General features: G+C 49.6%; 6 protein-coding genes across 6 annotated transcripts; 1 reads left to right on the top strand and 5 right to left on the bottom strand.

Annotated features, from left to right (window-relative positions):
* Positions 1 to 26: 26 nt before the first annotated feature.
* Positions 27 to 2,178, top strand: F4813DRAFT_343667 (dihydrodipicolinate synthase). The gene has a single exon (XM_049241563.1). The coding sequence runs from the start codon at positions 619 to 621 to the stop codon at positions 1,759 to 1,761; it is 1,143 nt and encodes a 380-aa protein (XP_049104126.1). The 5' UTR covers positions 27 to 618; the 3' UTR covers positions 1,762 to 2,178.
* Positions 2,179 to 3,001: 823 nt separating this feature from the next.
* F4813DRAFT_384872 (uncharacterized protein) lies at positions 3,002 to 6,023 on the bottom strand (the record flags this gene model as incomplete). The annotated part of the gene is made up of 3 exons (XM_049246169.1): positions 3,002 to 3,282; positions 4,082 to 4,997; positions 5,142 to 6,023. 3 exons carry the CDS (start codon positions 6,021 to 6,023, stop codon positions 3,002 to 3,004), a joined length of 2,079 nt encoding a protein of 692 aa, XP_049104125.1.
* A 473-nt stretch (positions 6,024 to 6,496) lies between these two features.
* On the bottom strand, positions 6,497 to 7,834 carry F4813DRAFT_343660 (glutathione S-transferase). Its single transcript, XM_049241562.1, has 3 exons — positions 7,542 to 7,834; positions 7,168 to 7,471; positions 6,497 to 7,057 (listed from the first exon to the last, which is right to left on the bottom strand). The coding sequence occupies exons 1-3, from the start codon at positions 7,786 to 7,788 to the stop codon at positions 6,607 to 6,609; spliced, it is 1,002 nt and encodes a 333-aa protein (XP_049104124.1). The 5' UTR covers positions 7,789 to 7,834; the 3' UTR covers positions 6,497 to 6,606.
* A 924-nt stretch (positions 7,835 to 8,758) lies between these two features.
* F4813DRAFT_100293 (uncharacterized protein) lies at positions 8,759 to 10,790 on the bottom strand. Its single transcript, XM_049238387.1, has 7 exons — positions 10,484 to 10,790; positions 10,253 to 10,381; positions 10,177 to 10,182; positions 9,945 to 10,102; positions 9,498 to 9,574; positions 9,336 to 9,432; positions 8,759 to 9,278 (listed from the first exon to the last, which is right to left on the bottom strand). The coding sequence occupies exons 1-7, from the start codon at positions 10,539 to 10,541 to the stop codon at positions 8,856 to 8,858; spliced, it is 948 nt and encodes a 315-aa protein (XP_049104123.1). The 5' UTR covers positions 10,542 to 10,790; the 3' UTR covers positions 8,759 to 8,855.
* An 870-nt stretch (positions 10,791 to 11,660) lies between these two features.
* F4813DRAFT_100266 (PXA domain-containing protein) lies at positions 11,661 to 15,678 on the bottom strand. The gene is made up of 2 exons (XM_049238386.1): positions 11,904 to 15,678; positions 11,661 to 11,849 (listed from the first exon to the last, which is right to left on the bottom strand). Exons 1-2 carry the CDS (start codon positions 15,521 to 15,523, stop codon positions 11,789 to 11,791), a joined length of 3,681 nt encoding a protein of 1,226 aa, XP_049104122.1. The 5' UTR covers positions 15,524 to 15,678; the 3' UTR covers positions 11,661 to 11,788.
* A 38-nt stretch (positions 15,679 to 15,716) lies between these two features.
* On the bottom strand, positions 15,717 to 17,174 carry F4813DRAFT_343649 (putative methyltransferase). The gene is made up of 2 exons (XM_049241561.1): positions 16,904 to 17,174; positions 15,717 to 16,846 (listed from the first exon to the last, which is right to left on the bottom strand). The coding sequence occupies exons 1-2, from the start codon at positions 17,044 to 17,046 to the stop codon at positions 16,186 to 16,188; spliced, it is 804 nt and encodes a 267-aa protein (XP_049104121.1). The 5' UTR covers positions 17,047 to 17,174; the 3' UTR covers positions 15,717 to 16,185.
* Positions 17,175 to 17,655: the final 481 nt, after the last annotated feature.

Raw genomic sequence — 17,655 nt, 5'->3', positions numbered from 1 at the left:
CTGTGTACCTGACGAGTACACTCCGATACGACGTGCAAGTCACCATGAGGTATGTACATACAGCTCTAGGCTCTCTACATGGCTATAATATTGTTCAATGTATAACAAATCTTTTAGTCACTATACGTCTAACATCCGTGTTAGCTTTCGCGCGCGATAACGAAACATTTTGAAGACCCTTGCATTCGCAGCTCTCGATATGCTGGCGGTGCAGATCTTCCCCTGCACTGTCCACGGCTTTCCAGCTGCCATGCTTTGAGACGTTTGGTCTGAAGTATTCCCTTGAACACCACTGGTAGGGAACATCCGTGCGAGAAACGCGAGAGGACATGCACTTCAGACTTCTATGACAGTATGCATTTTCCCGTTTGTGTTATAGAAATGGAATGTTGTCTATGCGCCTGTCTCCTCTTCTCCTATTCGAGCTGCTTTCTTCTATTCCACCAACCAGTCCTATTATTAAGACATAGCTATATCCCACTTTAACCTATATATACCACGTTATTCCCCGTTATTTTATCTTACAGGACTTCCAGCCCAATATTAATAACCACATTATTACAAGAATATATTCTGGTAGCCATATCATTGTCACTATAGTGTCCCTTATCATTAGTTATGTCACCCCATCTTGACGCACCATCTCCCAGTGGAAGCTTCACGATTAGCTTCGACGGAATCCCCTTTCGACCCACTACCTCTTCTGATGCAGTGAAAGGCTCTCCAGCACCTGCCGAGTCACACTCCTCGTTTAGTAGCTTCTTCGAAAGCGAGTTGGTAGAAGAAGATTTCCATATAACACGGCCACTGGTACCAGGCGTCTATGTGCCAACCCTTTGTTTCTTCGACCCGGAGACCGAGGATGTAGACACCAATACTATCGCTCGCCATGCCGTACGACTTGCCGAAGCTGGCGTGGCGGGCCTTGCCACTCAAGGTTCTAATGGTGAAGCTGTTCACCTCACACATGCTGAGCGTCAGCTAGTCACTCTTGCTACACGCAAAGCATTAAACGATTCTGGATTCTCGCACATTCCAGTTATCGTCGGTTGCGGCGCTCAGAGCACTCGTGAGACTATTCAGTACTGCCGCGAAGCATGGGAAGCAGGGGGTGATTACGCCCTAGTGTTACCCCCATCGTACTACGCGCCCTTGTTTGCTCCATCATCTAAGACTATCGAGCAGTACTTTACAACTGTTGCCGACGCGTCCCCGATACCCCTCATCATATACAACTTCCCAGGCGCTGTAAATGGTTTGGACTTATCATCCGACGTAATCATTAAGCTAGCACAGCATCCCAAGATTGTCGGTGTCAAGCTGACGTGCGGCAATACGGGCAAGTTGAACCGCGTAGTAGCTGCCACGCGGTCGCAATCTGAGATCTGCGACCCGGACAACCCCGAGTTCCTAGTCCTGGCAGGCTCAGCCGACTTCTCGATCCAGTCCTTAATCGCAGGGGGACATGGGATACTAGCAGGTCTCGCAAACATGGCACCAAAGGCCTGTATTAAGACTATCGAGTTATATCAAGCAGGCAAATACTCCGAGGCCCAGAAAATTCAAGAGATAGTATCACGGGGCGATTGGACGGCCATCCAAGGCGGCGTCTTGAGTGTTAAGGCGGGACTCCAGGCGTGGTCAGGTTACGGCGGTTTCGCACGAAGCCCACTCCCGAAACCGACCTCGGAACAAACCAAATCGTGGAAAGAGGGATTCAAGGAACTAATGCTACTGGAGAAATCCATGACGGGTTGCTAACATCCAAGGTTACAGCTACTAGGATCGTAGTTCGCTCATAATAAAGGGGTACTCTGTTTGACCAAAAGTATTCGAGGATTGCACAACTATGGGTGTATGTCAAAAGAAATTAAAATAAAAACTAAAAGAGTAAAGGAATTCCTCTTTTCGGTTCATGGTTTGAATGAGTCGTTCAAAAAGAATAGTCATGACTTATTACTAGGTAGTCTTGCCTGATTTCTTTTTTAATTCAGGATGAGTTACCGTACGGTCGTCTCACCTCTCTTTGCTTTGAATTGGCGAAACCAATATATGACCCAAAAGTCACTACTACAATTGCTTGTGGTACACCTCTCTCCTTGATAGAAAGGGGCACAATGTTACAACTGTCGTATATATATTTAGAAGATATCAATACATCCTATGTACATGTGAAAATGAAATCTAAAAATATATAACATTCTTAGTCAAATCAGACAATTTTGATTCATTTCTAGTTCTCTCATTTCGGTAGTCGTCGTACTCTAGGTGAGGAACGAAGTCCCAATATCTCAATAGCTTGTTTTTTATCAAGGCGTTTTTAGAAAACTCCCTAGTAGCGATACGCTATTGATCGAGATGGCGAGTTAGCATGCTTTGATGCCGTATTCCTAACGAGGCCAAGAAGGGCGGACGATCTGAGACATACAGGTTCTGCAACAAAAAGCGATTGCAATATTGGCCTGCCCCTACAATAATCGTATGACCGGTGCTATTTTGGTTCTACTCGACCACGGGGAAGACTTATACCAAGGACGCTGTCTATCGGCGTTAATGCACGAATCCACTCCAAGGGGAACTCTCAGGACCTGCACTCGGCCGAATAAGGAGGTTACCGTAAGTTACCCGATCTGGCTGGCTGGCTGGCTGGCTGGCTGGCTGTCGAGCGTAGGTCAGAAAGATGCATACTCGACTTGCATGAAGAAACTACTGCGCCGTACCGTACCGTATCGTACCGTACCATGCTATGCTATGCTATGTTCTGCCAAGGCAGCTAGGTAGGTAGGTATACATGCCTAACCCCGACCCCGACTCGCACAAACTTCTCACGCCGACAGGTACATGGGATCGCAGGCCTACAGTAAGGGTCCCCATGCTGTGTGTGTATGTGTGTGTGTGTGTGTGTGTGTATGCGTGTGCGTGTGCGCTGCAAGCCACACGGCAGCGACCTGCGAGTCCCATCACCGCCGGCCTGCTCTCATGCTACCCCCGGATATTGGATCTAGATGGGTCCGTCGCCGATAGGTTGGCTGCTGCAGTCTATGAGGACATATTTACGTACGTACCCCCGCCCATCCCATCCCATCCCATGCTGCAGTAGCGTGCCGAGATGGCAGTTCTCTCTCGTCGTTTTCTGCGGAGAGGGTTGGTTGATACAGGCGGGCAGCGGGCGGCTAGAAGGTATGATGGAGACGGCGGCAGTGATGGGGTTCTTCACGGCTGGGCTGGTCCAATGGAGCGGAGCGGAGCGTCTGGCTGAGGGTCCTTGTGCGCGACTTCGGACTTCGCGGGTTGTGTAGGTAGGTAGGTAGGTATCTCCGGATTCGAGGCAAGGTTTATCGATGGCTGGGGGGATGAGAACGAGTCTGCTGCTGCTGCTGTGCTAGGGCACTCCGGTATGTCACCTATACACGATGGCGGGTCGCGGCAGGGTGACATGTCGTCTCGCCTCTAGATCCCTTGGCTTGAGGAGCGTGGGGGAGACGACGAAGAGCGTATTGGACCAGATGTAGACGCGGTAGGTAGGTAGGTAGGTACAGGTATGTATCTTGTGTATCCCTTCCCCCTTTCCTTTTTCTTAGTCTCGATGAAACTGGGGGTTAACCGTCCATCTCTATTCGCTCAACGTATAATGTGTTTATCGAGCCCGCCTCGGCTATTTATAGGGGCTTACATGAGAATGCGTGGCGTGCTCTCCGGCGTCGGCCTCGAAGAAATAAACGGTAGTGTACATGATGCTGTCGTTGGCTTACCTATTTGCTAATGTAGATTCCTCGGCTTTTGATAAGCTACTACTACTACTACTACTACTACTACTACTACTACTACTACTACTACTCGACGTGAATAGGGGCAAGTATCAGACAAGAACCTACAACACCTACATGTGTTCCCCGTGGCTAAGTTATCGTATCCCTGAACCTAACGTCTGGGATAATACATCTCAAAAGCTGCCCTTGCAATAAATAGGTCCAAGGTACCTGTTTTTATAACTCCACGTATTTAGTAGGCCAAGTATTTATTTGTTTACTTCACCTCTAGAGTCTAGATTACAACATCACCATAAAAGCAGCCGTCATACCAGCAACAAGCACGCCAGACCACAGCGCACTCTTCTTCCCAGCGGCTCCCGAGTTACCAGCTCCTCCAGAGCCACTGCTACTCCCATCCCCATCCCCATCCCCGTCCCCGTCCACAACCTCAAGCAACACTCCCTCCGCCCTGTTAATCTTAACCTCCAGCACCCCATCCTCCCCAACCCCAACAACCTCCTCCTCCTCCTCACCCACCGCATCCCCCGTCTCCCCATCAAACGTAACCCCCGACACCGCAACGCCGCTCTTAGCATTCGTCCCCGGGCCCGTCAGCCTCGTAACACTGACATTGCGTCCGGCCGCCCACGGCGTCGACAGCCTGATGGTGCTAGACGGCCGCGTGCCGTTGCTGAAGGACGTGCCGTCCGTCGCCTTCAGCGTAGAGTTATTACTCAGACCCTGCGTGCCGTTCCACACGCCCATATCCAAAAACACGAGTTTCCTCAAGGAGCGCTCTCCCTCGTCCTCGTCCTCGTCATTGTCCTCGTCGCCCGCATACACCGCATACCCGCTCAACGTACTGCTATTAGCCCCCGGCAGCGCCGCAATCCTCAACTCGTCGCCGTCGCCGTCGCCATCGTCTCCCTTCGCAGCAACCACCTTGGCCACGAAATAATGCCCGTACCAATTCGCGCGTATGCCGGCTCCCAGGGTCTCGTTCTTCAGCCCGTACGGCTTCGGCGTGAACGCGCTGTACTCGCTCTGCGCGCCGAGGTGGAAGTACGTCTTGCGGATGCCGATGGACGCGCCTAGCAGCACGTAGTCGACGCCCCAGAGGGCCGCGCCCAGGGTGTCGCTGATGCCGCTCTTGCCGCTGCACGAGACCGAGTTGGTCTCGCCCATTACCAGGGGGGCGCCGGCTTTGTCGGCGGCGGCGACTTGGGGGGCGTATTGGGAAACGTTCTGGGGAATGTTAGCCGTGTTTGTTTGAATCTCTTGTGATATTTATATAGGGGACGTGATGTCTATAGCGCCCTAGTAAAAAGGGGGTGGTCGATCACTAACTGCCACGCGGTTAGTATTCTTTACCAGAACAGATTATCGAACAAGACCAAACTCACCCTGCCAAAGCACCGTGTGGTTCGACAGCAGATCCAGCCTCATGCGCAGCCACCTCGGCCCATCGCACGTCGACTGCGGGTACAAATGCGTAGCATAGCTGCCGATAATATCGCGGTCCTCGGCCCTCTCGACGAGCGTCAGATTCTCGATGCTAAAATCGTCGACCTCGTCCTGCTGGTCCGGCACCCACGGCGGGTCGGCAAACACGCCCGCCTGGAAGGTCGGCTTGTCGTCCGCCGCCGCCTTGTACCACTCCGAGGTGACGATCTGGCCCGTTATGTTGCGGAACTGCTCGATGTACGTGTTGACGTTCCAGGTCTGGTCCCGCCACCGCTTGTTGATGAAGTGGTCGATCTCGTTGCCGAGCTCGAACTGCACGAGCTTCTTGCCGAGGGACTTGTGCGCTGCTTCGGCTTGCGCGACGGCGATGGACCATGCCGAGTCGTTGACGGCGAGGTTGAGCGTGTAGATGATATCGGTGTCTTCCGGGAAGTAGTCTGCCCAGCTGTCGTACCAGCTCGGCGTGATGTTGAACTGCTTCGCGGTGAGGGGGGTCGGGATAGCGAACGAGTCGTTCCCGGTCGACAGTGTGTCGTGTAGATAAGTCTGATCGGCCGTGTTGCCGCCAACACGAATCGGTGGCGGCTTGCCGGTTACCTTTGCGATAGCGCTTAGGAGGTTCTTAGCTAGGGGCGTGCTAACGTAGTCGGTAACCCATACAGGTTCGATCGAGTAGCCGTAGACATCAGATACAAGTGGTCGCGTGGCAAGGTTGCGTGGGATATCGACGTTGATATCTTGAGCCACGACCTCGACAGTGGCTGCAAGAGCTGCAAGAGCTGCGAGGGCAACTGAGCGAATACTCATCATGGGCGAATAGTTTACTGTACGAAGGTAGCAGTAATAGCTCTACTCATCCCAAATATAAAATCAGGTCGACTCGCGGCAACACCGCCGTTATAAATAATAGTGCCAATAACCATCTAGACGTCACCTCGATCGGTTTGCGCGCCATTCCCCAACATTGTGGATTCCTCGAACCAGGTACGAGGTAGCATTTCCAAGTCCCAAGACTGGGGCCGGCCGGCTGGATTGGGAATAGCACCTTTGAAAATCCGGGGAAATTCGAGCCGAAGACGCAGGTGGAAATTGTCCACCTGTTGGAACCCATTGCGGTGAACGTATGGCTGGGTAGTTGAGGGTAAGATAGGTAGGTAATTAATATTATAAGTGGTTGGGTTATTCGACCCCAATTATAACATACAATTATAACATACAATTATAATATAACTACAATTATAACAATGTATTATAACATAGTATTACAACATAATATAATGCGGGGAAGCACGGAGTAGCTCTTTTGTATTCAAGTAGCATCGTATACCTGGTATATAGGTTAGGTACTCAGGCATTTCGTATCTATTCATATCTACACTTTCTCCCCTGTTTACGGCGAAGAATACTTATACCCATACTTCTCCTTCGCCTCGTTCAAAAACTTCAACGACTCCTCATGCTCCCTCTTAGCCTCGGGATCCTCCTCCCTCTTCTTCTTCACATCCTCATTAGTAATAGGCAACTTGCTCGGGATCGCGTACCCCTTTTGAACCGCAGGCCGCGCCATGCACCTATCGATCCACTTCTCGATGTTGGGGAACAGGGTGACGTCGATCCCCGTGAAGAGCGCGCCGTTGACCCAGCCCAGCAGGTTGATGTCGGCAATGCTGAATTTGCCCTTGCCTGCACCCACGATGAAGTCCCGCCCCTCGAGACGCTTGTCTAGGACGCCGTAGAGACGCTCGGTTTCGCCGACGTAGCGCTGGATCGCGTAGGGGATCTTCTCTTTGGCGAAGCGGAAGAAGTGGTTTGCTTGGCCTTGCATAGGGCCGACTCCGCCGCTGTTGTGTAGGTAAGTAACCGTGTTAGCCAAGTTTACCAGGTTAAGTATTTAAGTGAATATCATAAACTTCATATCCAAGTCAGGTAAGTAATTAAACCAGATACATACTGCTGCCAAGCCATCCACTGCTCACAGACGCTGTAATCGTCGCTGTCGACTGGGAAGCTAAACTTATGCTCTGGGTCGTAATGGCGCGTTAGGTAGCTCAGGATGGCGAGACCCTCAAACACGGCAAAGCCGTCCCGGTCATGGTCGACGATAGCCGGGATTTTGCCATTGGGGTTTATCGCGGTAAACCACGGCTGCTTTTGCGTGTTCTTTAGGATATTGACAGATTGCCATGTATACTCCTTGCCATACGCTTCTTTTAGCTCTTCTAATAGGATGCTGATTTTTAAGCCGTTGGGCGTGGCTATAATAAAGTATTAATACGACATATACTGGTATTTAGGTATCTTTCAAAATTCAAAAGGAGAACACACTAAAGGTCAAAAGCTCAATGCCGCTCTTGGCGATGAGGCCGGTTGGTTCGGGCTGTTCGGCCATATCGTCTAGTTCGTTTTCTAGTTTGTATAGTGTTCGGGATGTGGAAAATGGAGCTTTACGGTATACAATCTTCGAGTAGTTTGGTCGCTGAATAAAAGCGGCAGCAAGACTTGGAGACAAAGGACGGGCAGTAAGAATATTTATACGCCGCAGCATCACACTGCGGGGGATGTTGAGCGACATGAATATCTATATTTAGTTTTGGCAAACCAAAAGTAAAAGATGCAGTAACTAGGTTAACTAGTTACCTATTAACTTTCTACTTTGCAAGATATACATACGTGTATTACTTAGGTAATCAGTCGGGTTACACTTGCATCATTAGTATTTCTAAGCACAACGTTATTATTTTCTCCCTTAAGGTAACTTAAGCATATCAAAACCTTACACTAGCTCGCTTTAACCCGCATCGCCGGTCTTTCGATTGCTCCGACATCAACTCTGATAAGGTATAGTGCCCCCTTCCCAGACCGAATTAGTCATTCCCTTTGCTTACTGAAATCTATCGAGCCTATAACACTATAGCGAATAAGTTGATAGGTATAGAGGCTGTGGGAAGTATTATATAATCTGAATTATATACGTGCCTTATTTAAAGAGGTGTCAGGTGTGAACTGACAAGTACACTAGGATACGAATGTCAAGATTACTAAAGCATCTATTGGGAATAGAAGATTGCCGCTACTGCAAGGACTTGGACTAGTCTGGCCTAAGCAGCACATCTAGCGCATCAGATCCTAGCACGATACCTACCTACATTAGTACATGTAGATAGCTCTCATGTAGGTAACCCTTAGTCTGCATATGTGTCCAGGTCCGGTAGGTATGTATGTACGTTAGATAGATCGTGCTGTTGGATAGCTCCGCCAGCTCTTACATTACGCACAAACCCATTTCATTCGTAAAAGCAATTGCGACTGTCTTGCTTGATCATACACACAATTAACCTGAAGCCAACCTGAGCATGGCTCAACCAAGCCGGCCAGAGAAGTCCTTTAAATCCTATTCCTGCCACCCTCGTCAAAAACGTTGAAGCCGGCCCCGTCAAAAATTTCATTGCACTTCACGCGTAGCTTACCCCTAAAAATACTTTTATTCCCTTATTTTCCTCGTTACCTACTACCTCATACTTCTAAGCTTCCTACAAACAGATCGTTGCCACGGTATAGCTGTCTGGCCATACGTGGAGAAACGGCGCGGTATCTAAATAACGTAAGGGGGGTCGCTCAAATAAAGTTGAATTAAGAAATTTACCAGTAACCGCCACCCCGGCGGTATTCCTCCCGGGGATAGCCCCCGCCCTCGCGAGGCCCATAGCCACCCTCACGCGGGGGGAAATCCCTTGGAGGCCGGTCATAGGGCCGGCCGTTGACATACGGATCCGGAGGGGGTCCGTAGTCGCGGCGATAGGGATCTTCGTAGCGACCACGTGGAGCTGGGTAGTCGTCCACAGGTCCACGGCGCGGTGGGGATCTGTAACGACGATCGTCGTAGTAGTCACGACGAGCAGCGGGGCTCCGGTCGCGGTAATCATCGCGGTAGCCGCGCGGGCTGTTATACCCACGAGGCGGACCACGGCGATCGTAGCCCTCGCCCGGCGGGCCGTAAGGTCGACGACCCATAGGAGAACGAGAACGGGCGCCACGCTCGCGGGTAGGGAAGTCCGGTTGGGTCTAGTATTCCATGTTAGTAAAGTAAAATAAAAAGTAATAGACCCTAGATAAACCTACGTCAGCGATACAATTGACTCGTTGTCCCTTGAACTCGCGGCCGTCGAGCTTCTCTACAGCAGTCTTCAGGTCGGCTGCGGTCTCAAACTCGACAAAGCTGTTTAAAATCCGTTAGCTTATATGATTGTAGGCCAAGGTAGTCGGTTGGGAGCCGCTACGTACCCTCGGCCATTGCCGTCACGGCCCGTCTCCGAGTATACGACATCCAAGCTGGATTGTCGAGCAAAGTCTTTCAGGTCCTAGATCCAGATTCCATGTAAGTGGGGGTCCGAGGAGCGGTGTAGAACATGCGAATGAGGCCAATATTTCCAACTCCAGATGCAGCACCAGCAAAAGGAATGCGGTCAAACCAATCCAAGCAGGCGGTTACGTCTAACATTGGAAATCCCTGAGGCACCTTGGCTAGCTCCTGAGACCTGTCCGCCAGAATTTGGGAGAGCTAAAATGGATGGTTATGACATCACATAAAATAATATCTTGGATACCAGCGTCCCCGTTGTTCGGGCGAAAAAGCACACGGCGCAAGATGGCTCGCTGTACCAAGGAAGGGGAAATCATCTAAAGCCAGAATCCGAGGGCGAAGAACGGGAAAACGGGAGTTAAACAGACCTGCCAGCTGGTATCATTGGGAAGTCCAGTAATCTGCATGCGATGGGGAGTGCGACGGGGTCGGGGAGCACTGCGCTCGTGACCACCGAAGCCTTCGCGGTGGCGAGAACCTCGAGCGAATTGTACGGTCAATCGTTCGCCCATGAAATCAGATCCATCTTATCGTCATATTAGCCAGGGAAACAACGGAGAAATCAGGTGAGACGGTGGCCAGGAACGGTCCAAGACGTACGGAAAGCTGTGACACGAATCAAGTTAGTTGTTGACTGCCGCAGACAGGACTTCGCTAGACGCGCGGGTTTACTCACCAGGAACGACATCGCGCGCATCCATGGGATCCTTGTATTCGATGAAGCCGAATCCATTCATCAGCTTGACCTCGGTAATTTCACCAGTGCCATGGGTCGCGAAGTGGGCTTCCACATCGGCCTTGGTTGCTAGACGGGACAGTTAGCAATCACGACAGGGCGACACAAAAGCTGGCTCGAAGCTCCGTTACGCTGCAACACGAGCTCGAGCGAGCATCCGGTATAACTTACCGCCCTTTGGCAGGTTGCCCAAGTAAAGCCGGGTAGCGGAAACCTCAGTAGACGCCATGATCGCGGTCGGTAGAAACGAGGCGCGAGTCCTAACAAGTGTTTAAAACAAAAGGTTGAGATAGCTTGCGTGCGCTGCGAGAAAATAAGCAAGACTCTGCGAAGTCGTTGCGCGAATCACGAGAAACCAAGTAAGAAATGCCTGGACGAATTGTTTGCCAAATCAGATAGTTCGTGGGTGGGTTGCGTGAGGGAAAAAAAAAAAAAAAGTTGGCACGAGGCCGCGGAGTAGAAGGGAAAACCCCCGAGAGAGGAAAACCTGGAGGAGTTGATCGAAAAATGCGGGCAACGAAAGCGGCGAAAAAATTGGAAGGAGGGTAAGAGATAGGCCGGCTATAAAAGTGGTGGTTGGAAAAAAAGAGGAAGTAGTCCTTGTGTTGCGCGGGTAGCAAAAAGGACGGGTAGTATTTATGACCGTATCACTTTGCTTTGGTTTTAAAGTTGACAAGTGATTGATGCAGAAGATCGAGGTGTGATGGGGATGGCAGCTGCTGGATAGGTTAGGATGAGAGGAGACTACCTAACTTGAAAGAATGGAAGGTGGAGGACTCTGGAAGGTGTCTAACTGGCAATCTGGCTGTGAAGAGCACCGTGCACTTAAAAATGTGGAGGCGGTAGAGCGGAGCTGCCTGTGAGATTTTGTCCTTCAGATCCTCGCCCCGCACAGGCCAAAAACAGCCTAACCTTGAGTGGAATACGGAATATACCTACATACATGGTACATGCATGTATGTAGGTTCAAGTACAAGGATAAAAAGGTACCGATACGTACCATCTACAGTGGACCTACTCAGCTTCACTTACACGAGAATAAAGCTCATGATTATTCATTACCGACTTCACATGAAACGGACGAGCAGGCGTATAAATATTCAAAACACTATTGGCTGTATATGCATACATCGTACAAAATATAACTTCCAATACGTTACGACGTATGTATGTACATGCTTGCCTTCGAATTACCTACCCCTCGAACATGGATGCGAGTGAGCAAAGCGCCTCACTTTCTTTTCCTAGCGGTAGCTCTCGATACGACACTCAGCGCCTTTCCCCAGCGATCGCAATGATAAGAGCTACACCGCCAACTATACATTAGATACTGTATCTAACATTCGTACCTGGTATTCATTCACTCGCGCCTCGAAACCATCCTAAACTCGACTGTTCCAAACGCCGATGCTATGCTATGCTGTGCTGTGCTGTGTAGTGCTGTGCTGTGTAGAAGAAAATACCTACTTGGAAGGATTAAGCCTCATTAAATAGAACGTCAATTAGTTCGTCCATAATCGTGAAAACCAAATGCGAGCTGTGGTTGTTCATTAGCATTATAATACGTTTATAGATGGGTAGCATTACGTACTTCAACCTCGAGTTGTTGAGCGTCGCAAACATTCTGCGACTGGCGGCTTGGGCGTTGAGCCGTCCGACCACGTTTCCAGCCAGATCCGGAACGAGAGTAGCCAGCATCAAGCTTGCTTCTCTTCGAGTTCGTGCTTTCTCTGACGATGTCCTAGGCTGCTTGTTTCTATTAAGCTGTCCGCCTGGCCACATGCTGTTCCTTAGGAGATCGATATATTTAAGGATGGCATCTTCTTGAACTAGCACCTTGAAATTGTCTCGTACTTTTCGTTCAATGGTACCTCCGAGCATCTGGTGTAGCACAACGACGACAGCGCGGCCACGAAGCCAATTATTACCTCGATTAAGCCCAAAGACCTCGAGGAAGACGTCGCAGATTGGTTTGATGAAAGGTTCGAGCTCTTTATTCTCAAAGGCATTCAATTCAGCTTCGGCTTCGGCAGCCGTTATGGCATCCTCGTTGACGCTAAGTGGCATCGTGCTCATCTGGCTTGTAGCCGCCGCGATTAGATTCTGCCCCGCAGTCGAGAGCTGGTCTAGAACAGGTATGTTTCCCAAGATATCCTCCATGCCATCAGCAACCGAGTCGTATAGACGCGTGATCATGTCTTTTTTATCCTCGCGGCTCATCAGGTCCTCCCCCTGAGTGATGACGCTTTGAGACAGAAACGCTCGTAGATCTCTGCTGTGGCATACATCTGGCAGAAGAAGGAGTTCACTTAAGTACCGCTCTAACCCATCGCGCCGTTTACGAAGAAAGTCGGTTTGAAGTTTCAGGACCATCCTCCGTCTTGGGAACTCTAAGTTCCGTACCGAGGGATACCTGTCTCGCAATTTCTGATGAAGCTCGTGGAATTCGCTGTATCGTCTCGTCACAATCCAAGTGGCTGCTGGCATCTTCTCTCCCGCGTTCCTCTTTACCTCAATGACGTATAAGGCGAATTCCTTTCCATCTTCCTCTCGTCCCACTTGGATGGCCTTGATCTTGATCGACGCACGCCCGTATAAACTATTATCGTTCTCTTGAATTACATACTGTTGTCGCTGTAGTTCCTTTCGCCGGAGTTCCCTCTGCAGACTCGCTTTTGACTTTCGTAAGATGCGTAATTCTGCTGTATTATTAGTTAATTCCGCCTTCTTCGTTAGTGATTCTATGACAGCCTCCTGAGCAGCAAGTCGTTCAATATCGTTGGTAAGGGCTGCAATAGCCTCCGCAAGGCCCAAGTCGCCAGGGGCGGCTTCGTGCACTTCGTCTTCGACGTTTCCGACTTCGCCTTCGTTATGATCTTCCTGCTCGTCTGACAAGAACTTATCCTCGTCTGCGAAAAGGTCGTCGTCTATGAATACCCCAATTCTGGATGCCGCACTAACAAGTCCGAGAGATGCTAAGCTGGGCTTTTCGACTTCCTTCCCAGACTGTATTGGATGTTGTTGGTCTAGCGAGCCCCTAGCTGAACCATTATCTTGAGCTGAAAATATGCTTGAAGCTCCGTCATCATTCCCAAATAGCGACTCGCGAAGGTCCTCTGCAGTTTGAGGTCGATCGTTTTCCATGATGTTATTCAGTGCTTCCTCCACAGCTTGGACTACATGGGTGTCTGGTACGGGTCTCAATAGTTCCTGATCAAGACTCGCCACCGAGTCTGCCATCGGATCATCATCCAGATCATCATCACCAAATAACGGTGAAGTTGCGCTATCATCGAATGATCGCCGGTGACTTGTTGAGGAATCTGGGCTATGGTTAACGTTGGTGACAACAGACTTTAAGTCTGTGGTAGATAGGCCTCGTCTAACTTGACCGTTGGACGTGTTTATTTTCGGATTAAGCTTTGCCACGGACGCGGGTTTCAACCCATACGACTGCGAAGCGCGAAGTAGTGGCGGGCCTGTAGCTGGCCCTGCCTGAGATTGTTGTGCCAGAGGGATATTTTTCGATGCCTCTTCCGATGCTAAAGCCTTATAGAAGATCTCGGACTTCTTGAACGCATCGAGATGCTTAGACTGCATGTCCTCGAGCACGGCACTTTGAGCCCGTAACACGGCCCGGCGTGCCTTGTAGTACTGTGCCGGGGAAGCTGCTTTGCCGGCGTCAAGAAATTCGCGAATAACGCGCCGTGAGCTAGCTGGGGCCTTGAGTTCCTTTTTAGATAAGTAGGCCTGATCAATTTGGGCGATGTCTGTACGGTCGGATTCGGTCCAGGGGCTCAGGGTCGAAGGTAATTGCTCGTCGTCGGGTCCATCATCTTCCAGAGGGTTTCGTAAACCATCTACCACTAGCCAGAATTGTACAAGGGGCATCAAGCCTTGTCTATCCATATACTCCATGAAATAAGAAAGACCGGACGTGTCACGCAGGATTTCAACTAAAGACGCGTTCTCAAGCCTTGAAGACCCTATATTTGGCGGCGGAGTGCTCGATAGGGGTATATGCCGTCCGTCACCACCCGCAGCTAACTGATGAACCCTCTGATCTAAGAGTCGTTTGCCCATTTCTAACCGACGGAGGTAGATCGGGTCCTGTCCCGAGTACTGGGAATCTCTCTTCAGCTGGCTTGCTACTTCGCTTCGAAAACGTCTCGCGTCAGACAAGTTGTTAAGTTTGCGGATCGTGCGGATGAATTTTTCAAACCGGCGCTCGCTATCCCCCGAAGCCAATCGCGGGAAAGCTACTGGCCTAGAACTCTTTGGCGCCGGCGACGCATGCGCATCTAAGGCCGCACGAAGCTTACGAACTGTCGATCGGTCTTGCAGCATGCTTCGGCCATAATTTTCCATTACTTGGTTCCAGGTATCGGGCTCGGATAGTAGCTGCAAGGTAGGGAATAAGACAGTACAGGCGACAATTTCGCGGACGATATTAAACACAACCCGGCTATTAACCATGTTATTAGGTAGAACTCTTGGTAGGACCTTGGTAACTATATTCCGTAGGTAATCTTGCTGTAGCAGTTTTGTATCCGAGTATGCTAAGGACACAGCTGGATGTAGTTTGCCGTCATTATACTTTGCGGCAATGGCCAAGTCCAACTCTTCAGATTCCGTAACATCACGATTCAACTTACGGCCACGAATAGCCCTCTCCGCATCGTAGAAGTCGCGAAAGTGAGCCGTTAATATTGGGACAATCCTACTCGTTACCACTTCCACCAGGTCTGTTTCGAAGAGACGGTCTCGAATGCTAGCTAGCGCATGCCTTACAGTTTTGTCCACCTCGTTCGTGAACACCGGGTTTTTACTTATGTGCGAATACCATGATTTGACAAAATCCCGTATAATCAGATCGAGCAAATCGTCCAAGGCGTTGGATATGGCGGGAGATTCGGCATATAGGGGGTCTTTAAGATACGTTTGTTGAATTCGTAAGGCGGTGGTCTCTTTGTGCCAAGAAGCGGGACCTGAAAAAAGGACTGCATCGGGTCGTGAAGTTCTATTTCGTTGGCTATATGTTGAGCCCCGGGAGGTAAAAAGTAAGAGGAGACAGGCTAGAAGGGTTACAACGACGCCGCTGACGAAGGCATATCCCATCCACCGGATGGGGGGAAACCAGCTTGTGGCATAACCCCATGCGATGAAGCAAACGACGCCAGCATAACCAACATCTCTCCCCTTAAGGGCCATACTCAGTTTGCGGCGGCTTTGGGATTGGCGTCATGACTTGTCCGTGGGGTGACAAGTAGATGTGGTATCGTGGGAATCGTAAATGACGGCGAATTGGAGGCCAAGAGCTGCTTATCGATTGAAGTTGCTGTAAGTTCCGGCGCATTAGGTAAGGTACCTACCATATGGGGTAAATGCGATGCAAAGGGAAGAACGGGTCATGAATTTATGTATATATAGTACCTATGTACATACCTAGGTACGTACGGAACCTTCGGTACGTGCAGTATTCCGTACAGAAAGGATAGGTATCTAGGTACATACATGTACTATGCACCTATCAATAGGTACCTTAGTAGAATAATGCCCCTCATCCATCAAATTAGACGCGATTCTAGATGCAGGACCCCGAGTTTGTCATTGAATAACAAAATTCTTGTCAACATTGAATGATAGGCTCGTCTCTCGAAGCCAAGCAACATAAGACTCCTTATTTTTCATCAGTCAAGTTACAGAAAAGAGCAAGTTCCGAATCTTTATAGGATAGTCATCACCGGGTATCTTTATATTCCAATGCAGTATGTAGCTGCGCGAGCTTTTTACGAGACTCCTCATCTTGTTTCCTCTTAACTTGGAACGATATTCTAGCCATATTGTCATAGAATTTGTAGTCGTAGTAGTGGTCACCACTGAGGATCTTCCATGCGCCGGAACAAGGCAACAAATTTCTGCCCCTTGTTTCTCTCGACCTTTTTCCCTTCCTCGGTTTCTGTCCTCATAACTGCCACGCATGGATCTGCATCTTGTTCCTCTTCAGGCACTTTCGCGAACGAAGGGTGGGCCTCAAAATGTTGTACCATCCACTCGTGAAGATTCTCCACGTCCGTAATGGTATATACAATCCCACCCGGTCTGAGGGCGTATGCATACTCGGAATTAAGGGTAGTAGATACAATTCGAGCCTTGTGTTTACGCTGCTTGAAATGCGGATCGGGGAAACAGATGAATAACTTCGATAATTGGCCCTTTCGAAAGAAATTGGGTAGGAATTTCATCGTGTTTGCGCGCAGGCAAGCAATGTTCTGGTATGATTTCTGCTCGGCGTCCTTCGCGCGGAGGGCTTTGATTCGATCTTGAACGAATTCTGCTACTTGCGATCGGATCTCCATGCCTACGAGTAAGGTATCTGGCATTACGGGCGACAAAGCTACAAGTAGACCACCAAACCCGCATCCTATGTCTACAACTTCAACGTCCTTGGTGAGCTTCTTTGGTGACGAGGTTTCTGCTTCGGTAAATGATGGAAAGAACGTGGACCAATCCATGGCTTCGGGTCTGACTGGACTGTAACGTATAAATATTTATCCTCAACAAGCAACATAAATGAGGCGATAGGCATACTATGTTAACCTGTGGTCTGAGAAGGGATTTGCATGTGCGCGCTGGCGATAGAATTTCTTCTTAGGCATATTTGTCGTGCCATTTTCTTTTAGCGCTTGACGGTAATCTTGCCGCTTCTGCTTCTTATTCGGAGGTCCAGTCATGGCGACGATATTGATTGCCTAACAGAGGTAATGCGACAACTAGCAGCAGTTTTTTTTTTTTTTTTTTTTTATAACTTTCGAATGCCAATTGCATTGTGAAGATACTAAAATGTTTAACAAAAAGAAACGCCGAGCGGGTGTAACGTCAAAGCTGACAAAGTGGGGTTCCAGCTGAGGAAACAGCTGGTGGGGTTGGATAGGCGATAAGAGAGATAAGCACTCCTTTTTACCTCGTAACGTACGCCTAGCGATCCGGTTGCTGCAGCAACCAACCCCCAAATCAGGTAAGAAAAGGGCGGCGAGACAGAACTTAAACAAAGGCTCATGCATACAATACTCTCAATCGATGCCACAACGTCAGATTCAACGTTGAAGTTTATATTAAACCTTAGCCTCATCTCGGCGCCTGTAGCTGTCAGATGAGGAAAGTTCAACCGGCTGCCCGTTAAAAAACAGGCTTTGCCATTGAACGCGTTCTCGTCTTAAACATCGCTTCACACACTTCACACGCTTCACACGCCTCACACCACGCATGGCAACAATCAACGATTTATCTATCTTAGTCACAACATATTTGCTTTGCTTCTAAATATTTGCTCTGTCGTCAAT

The sequence above is a fragment of the Daldinia decipiens genome, assembly GCF_022478715.1.
Source record: "Daldinia decipiens strain CBS 113046 unplaced genomic scaffold F4813scaffold_2, whole genome shotgun sequence".
NCBI lineage: Eukaryota > Fungi > Ascomycota > Sordariomycetes > Xylariales > Hypoxylaceae > Daldinia > Daldinia decipiens.
This window is presented reverse-complemented; position numbering and strand designations above follow the sequence as displayed.

What these genes read in the sequence shown, in the direction of transcription:
- F4813DRAFT_100293 (XM_049238387.1), bottom strand. Translation starts at nt 10,541, where the DNA reads ATGGCGTCTACTGAGGTTTCCGCTACCCGGCTTTACTTGGGCAACCTG. An exon ending in GGGCAACCTGCCAAAGGGCG is followed by an intron (nt 10,382 to 10,483) that starts GTAAGTTATACC and finishes TGTCCCGTCTAG; the next exon opens with CAACCAAGGCCGATGTGGAA. An exon ending in CGTGACGGCAATGGCCGAGG is followed by an intron (nt 9,433 to 9,497) that starts GTACGTAGCGGC and finishes GATTTTAAACAG; the next exon opens with CTTTGTCGAGTTTGAGACCG.
- F4813DRAFT_343667 (XM_049241563.1), top strand. Translation starts at nt 619, where the DNA reads ATGTCACCCCATCTTGACGCACCATCTCCCAGTGGAAGCTTCACGATT.
- F4813DRAFT_343660 (XM_049241562.1), bottom strand. Translation starts at nt 7,788, where the DNA reads ATGTCGCTCAACATCCCCCGCAGTGTGATGCTGCGGCGTATAAATATT. An exon ending in CATTGAGCTTTTGACCTTTA is followed by an intron (nt 7,472 to 7,541) that starts GTGTGTTCTCCT and finishes ACTTTATTATAG; the next exon opens with CCACGCCCAACGGCTTAAAA. An exon ending in CAGTGGATGGCTTGGCAGCA is followed by an intron (nt 7,058 to 7,167) that starts GTATGTATCTGG and finishes CCTACACAACAG; the next exon opens with CGGCGGAGTCGGCCCTATGC.
- F4813DRAFT_343649 (XM_049241561.1), bottom strand. Translation starts at nt 17,046, where the DNA reads ATGACTGGACCTCCGAATAAGAAGCAGAAGCGGCAAGATTACCGTCAA. An exon ending in TCAGACCACAGGTTAACATA is followed by an intron (nt 16,847 to 16,903) that starts GTATGCCTATCG and finishes TATACGTTACAG; the next exon opens with TCCAGTCAGACCCGAAGCCA.
- F4813DRAFT_100266 (XM_049238386.1), bottom strand. Translation starts at nt 15,523, where the DNA reads ATGGCCCTTAAGGGGAGAGATGTTGGTTATGCTGGCGTCGTTTGCTTC. An exon ending in CTCAACAACTCGAGGTTGAA is followed by an intron (nt 11,850 to 11,903) that starts GTACGTAATGCT and finishes GAACAACCACAG; the next exon opens with CTCGCATTTGGTTTTCACGA.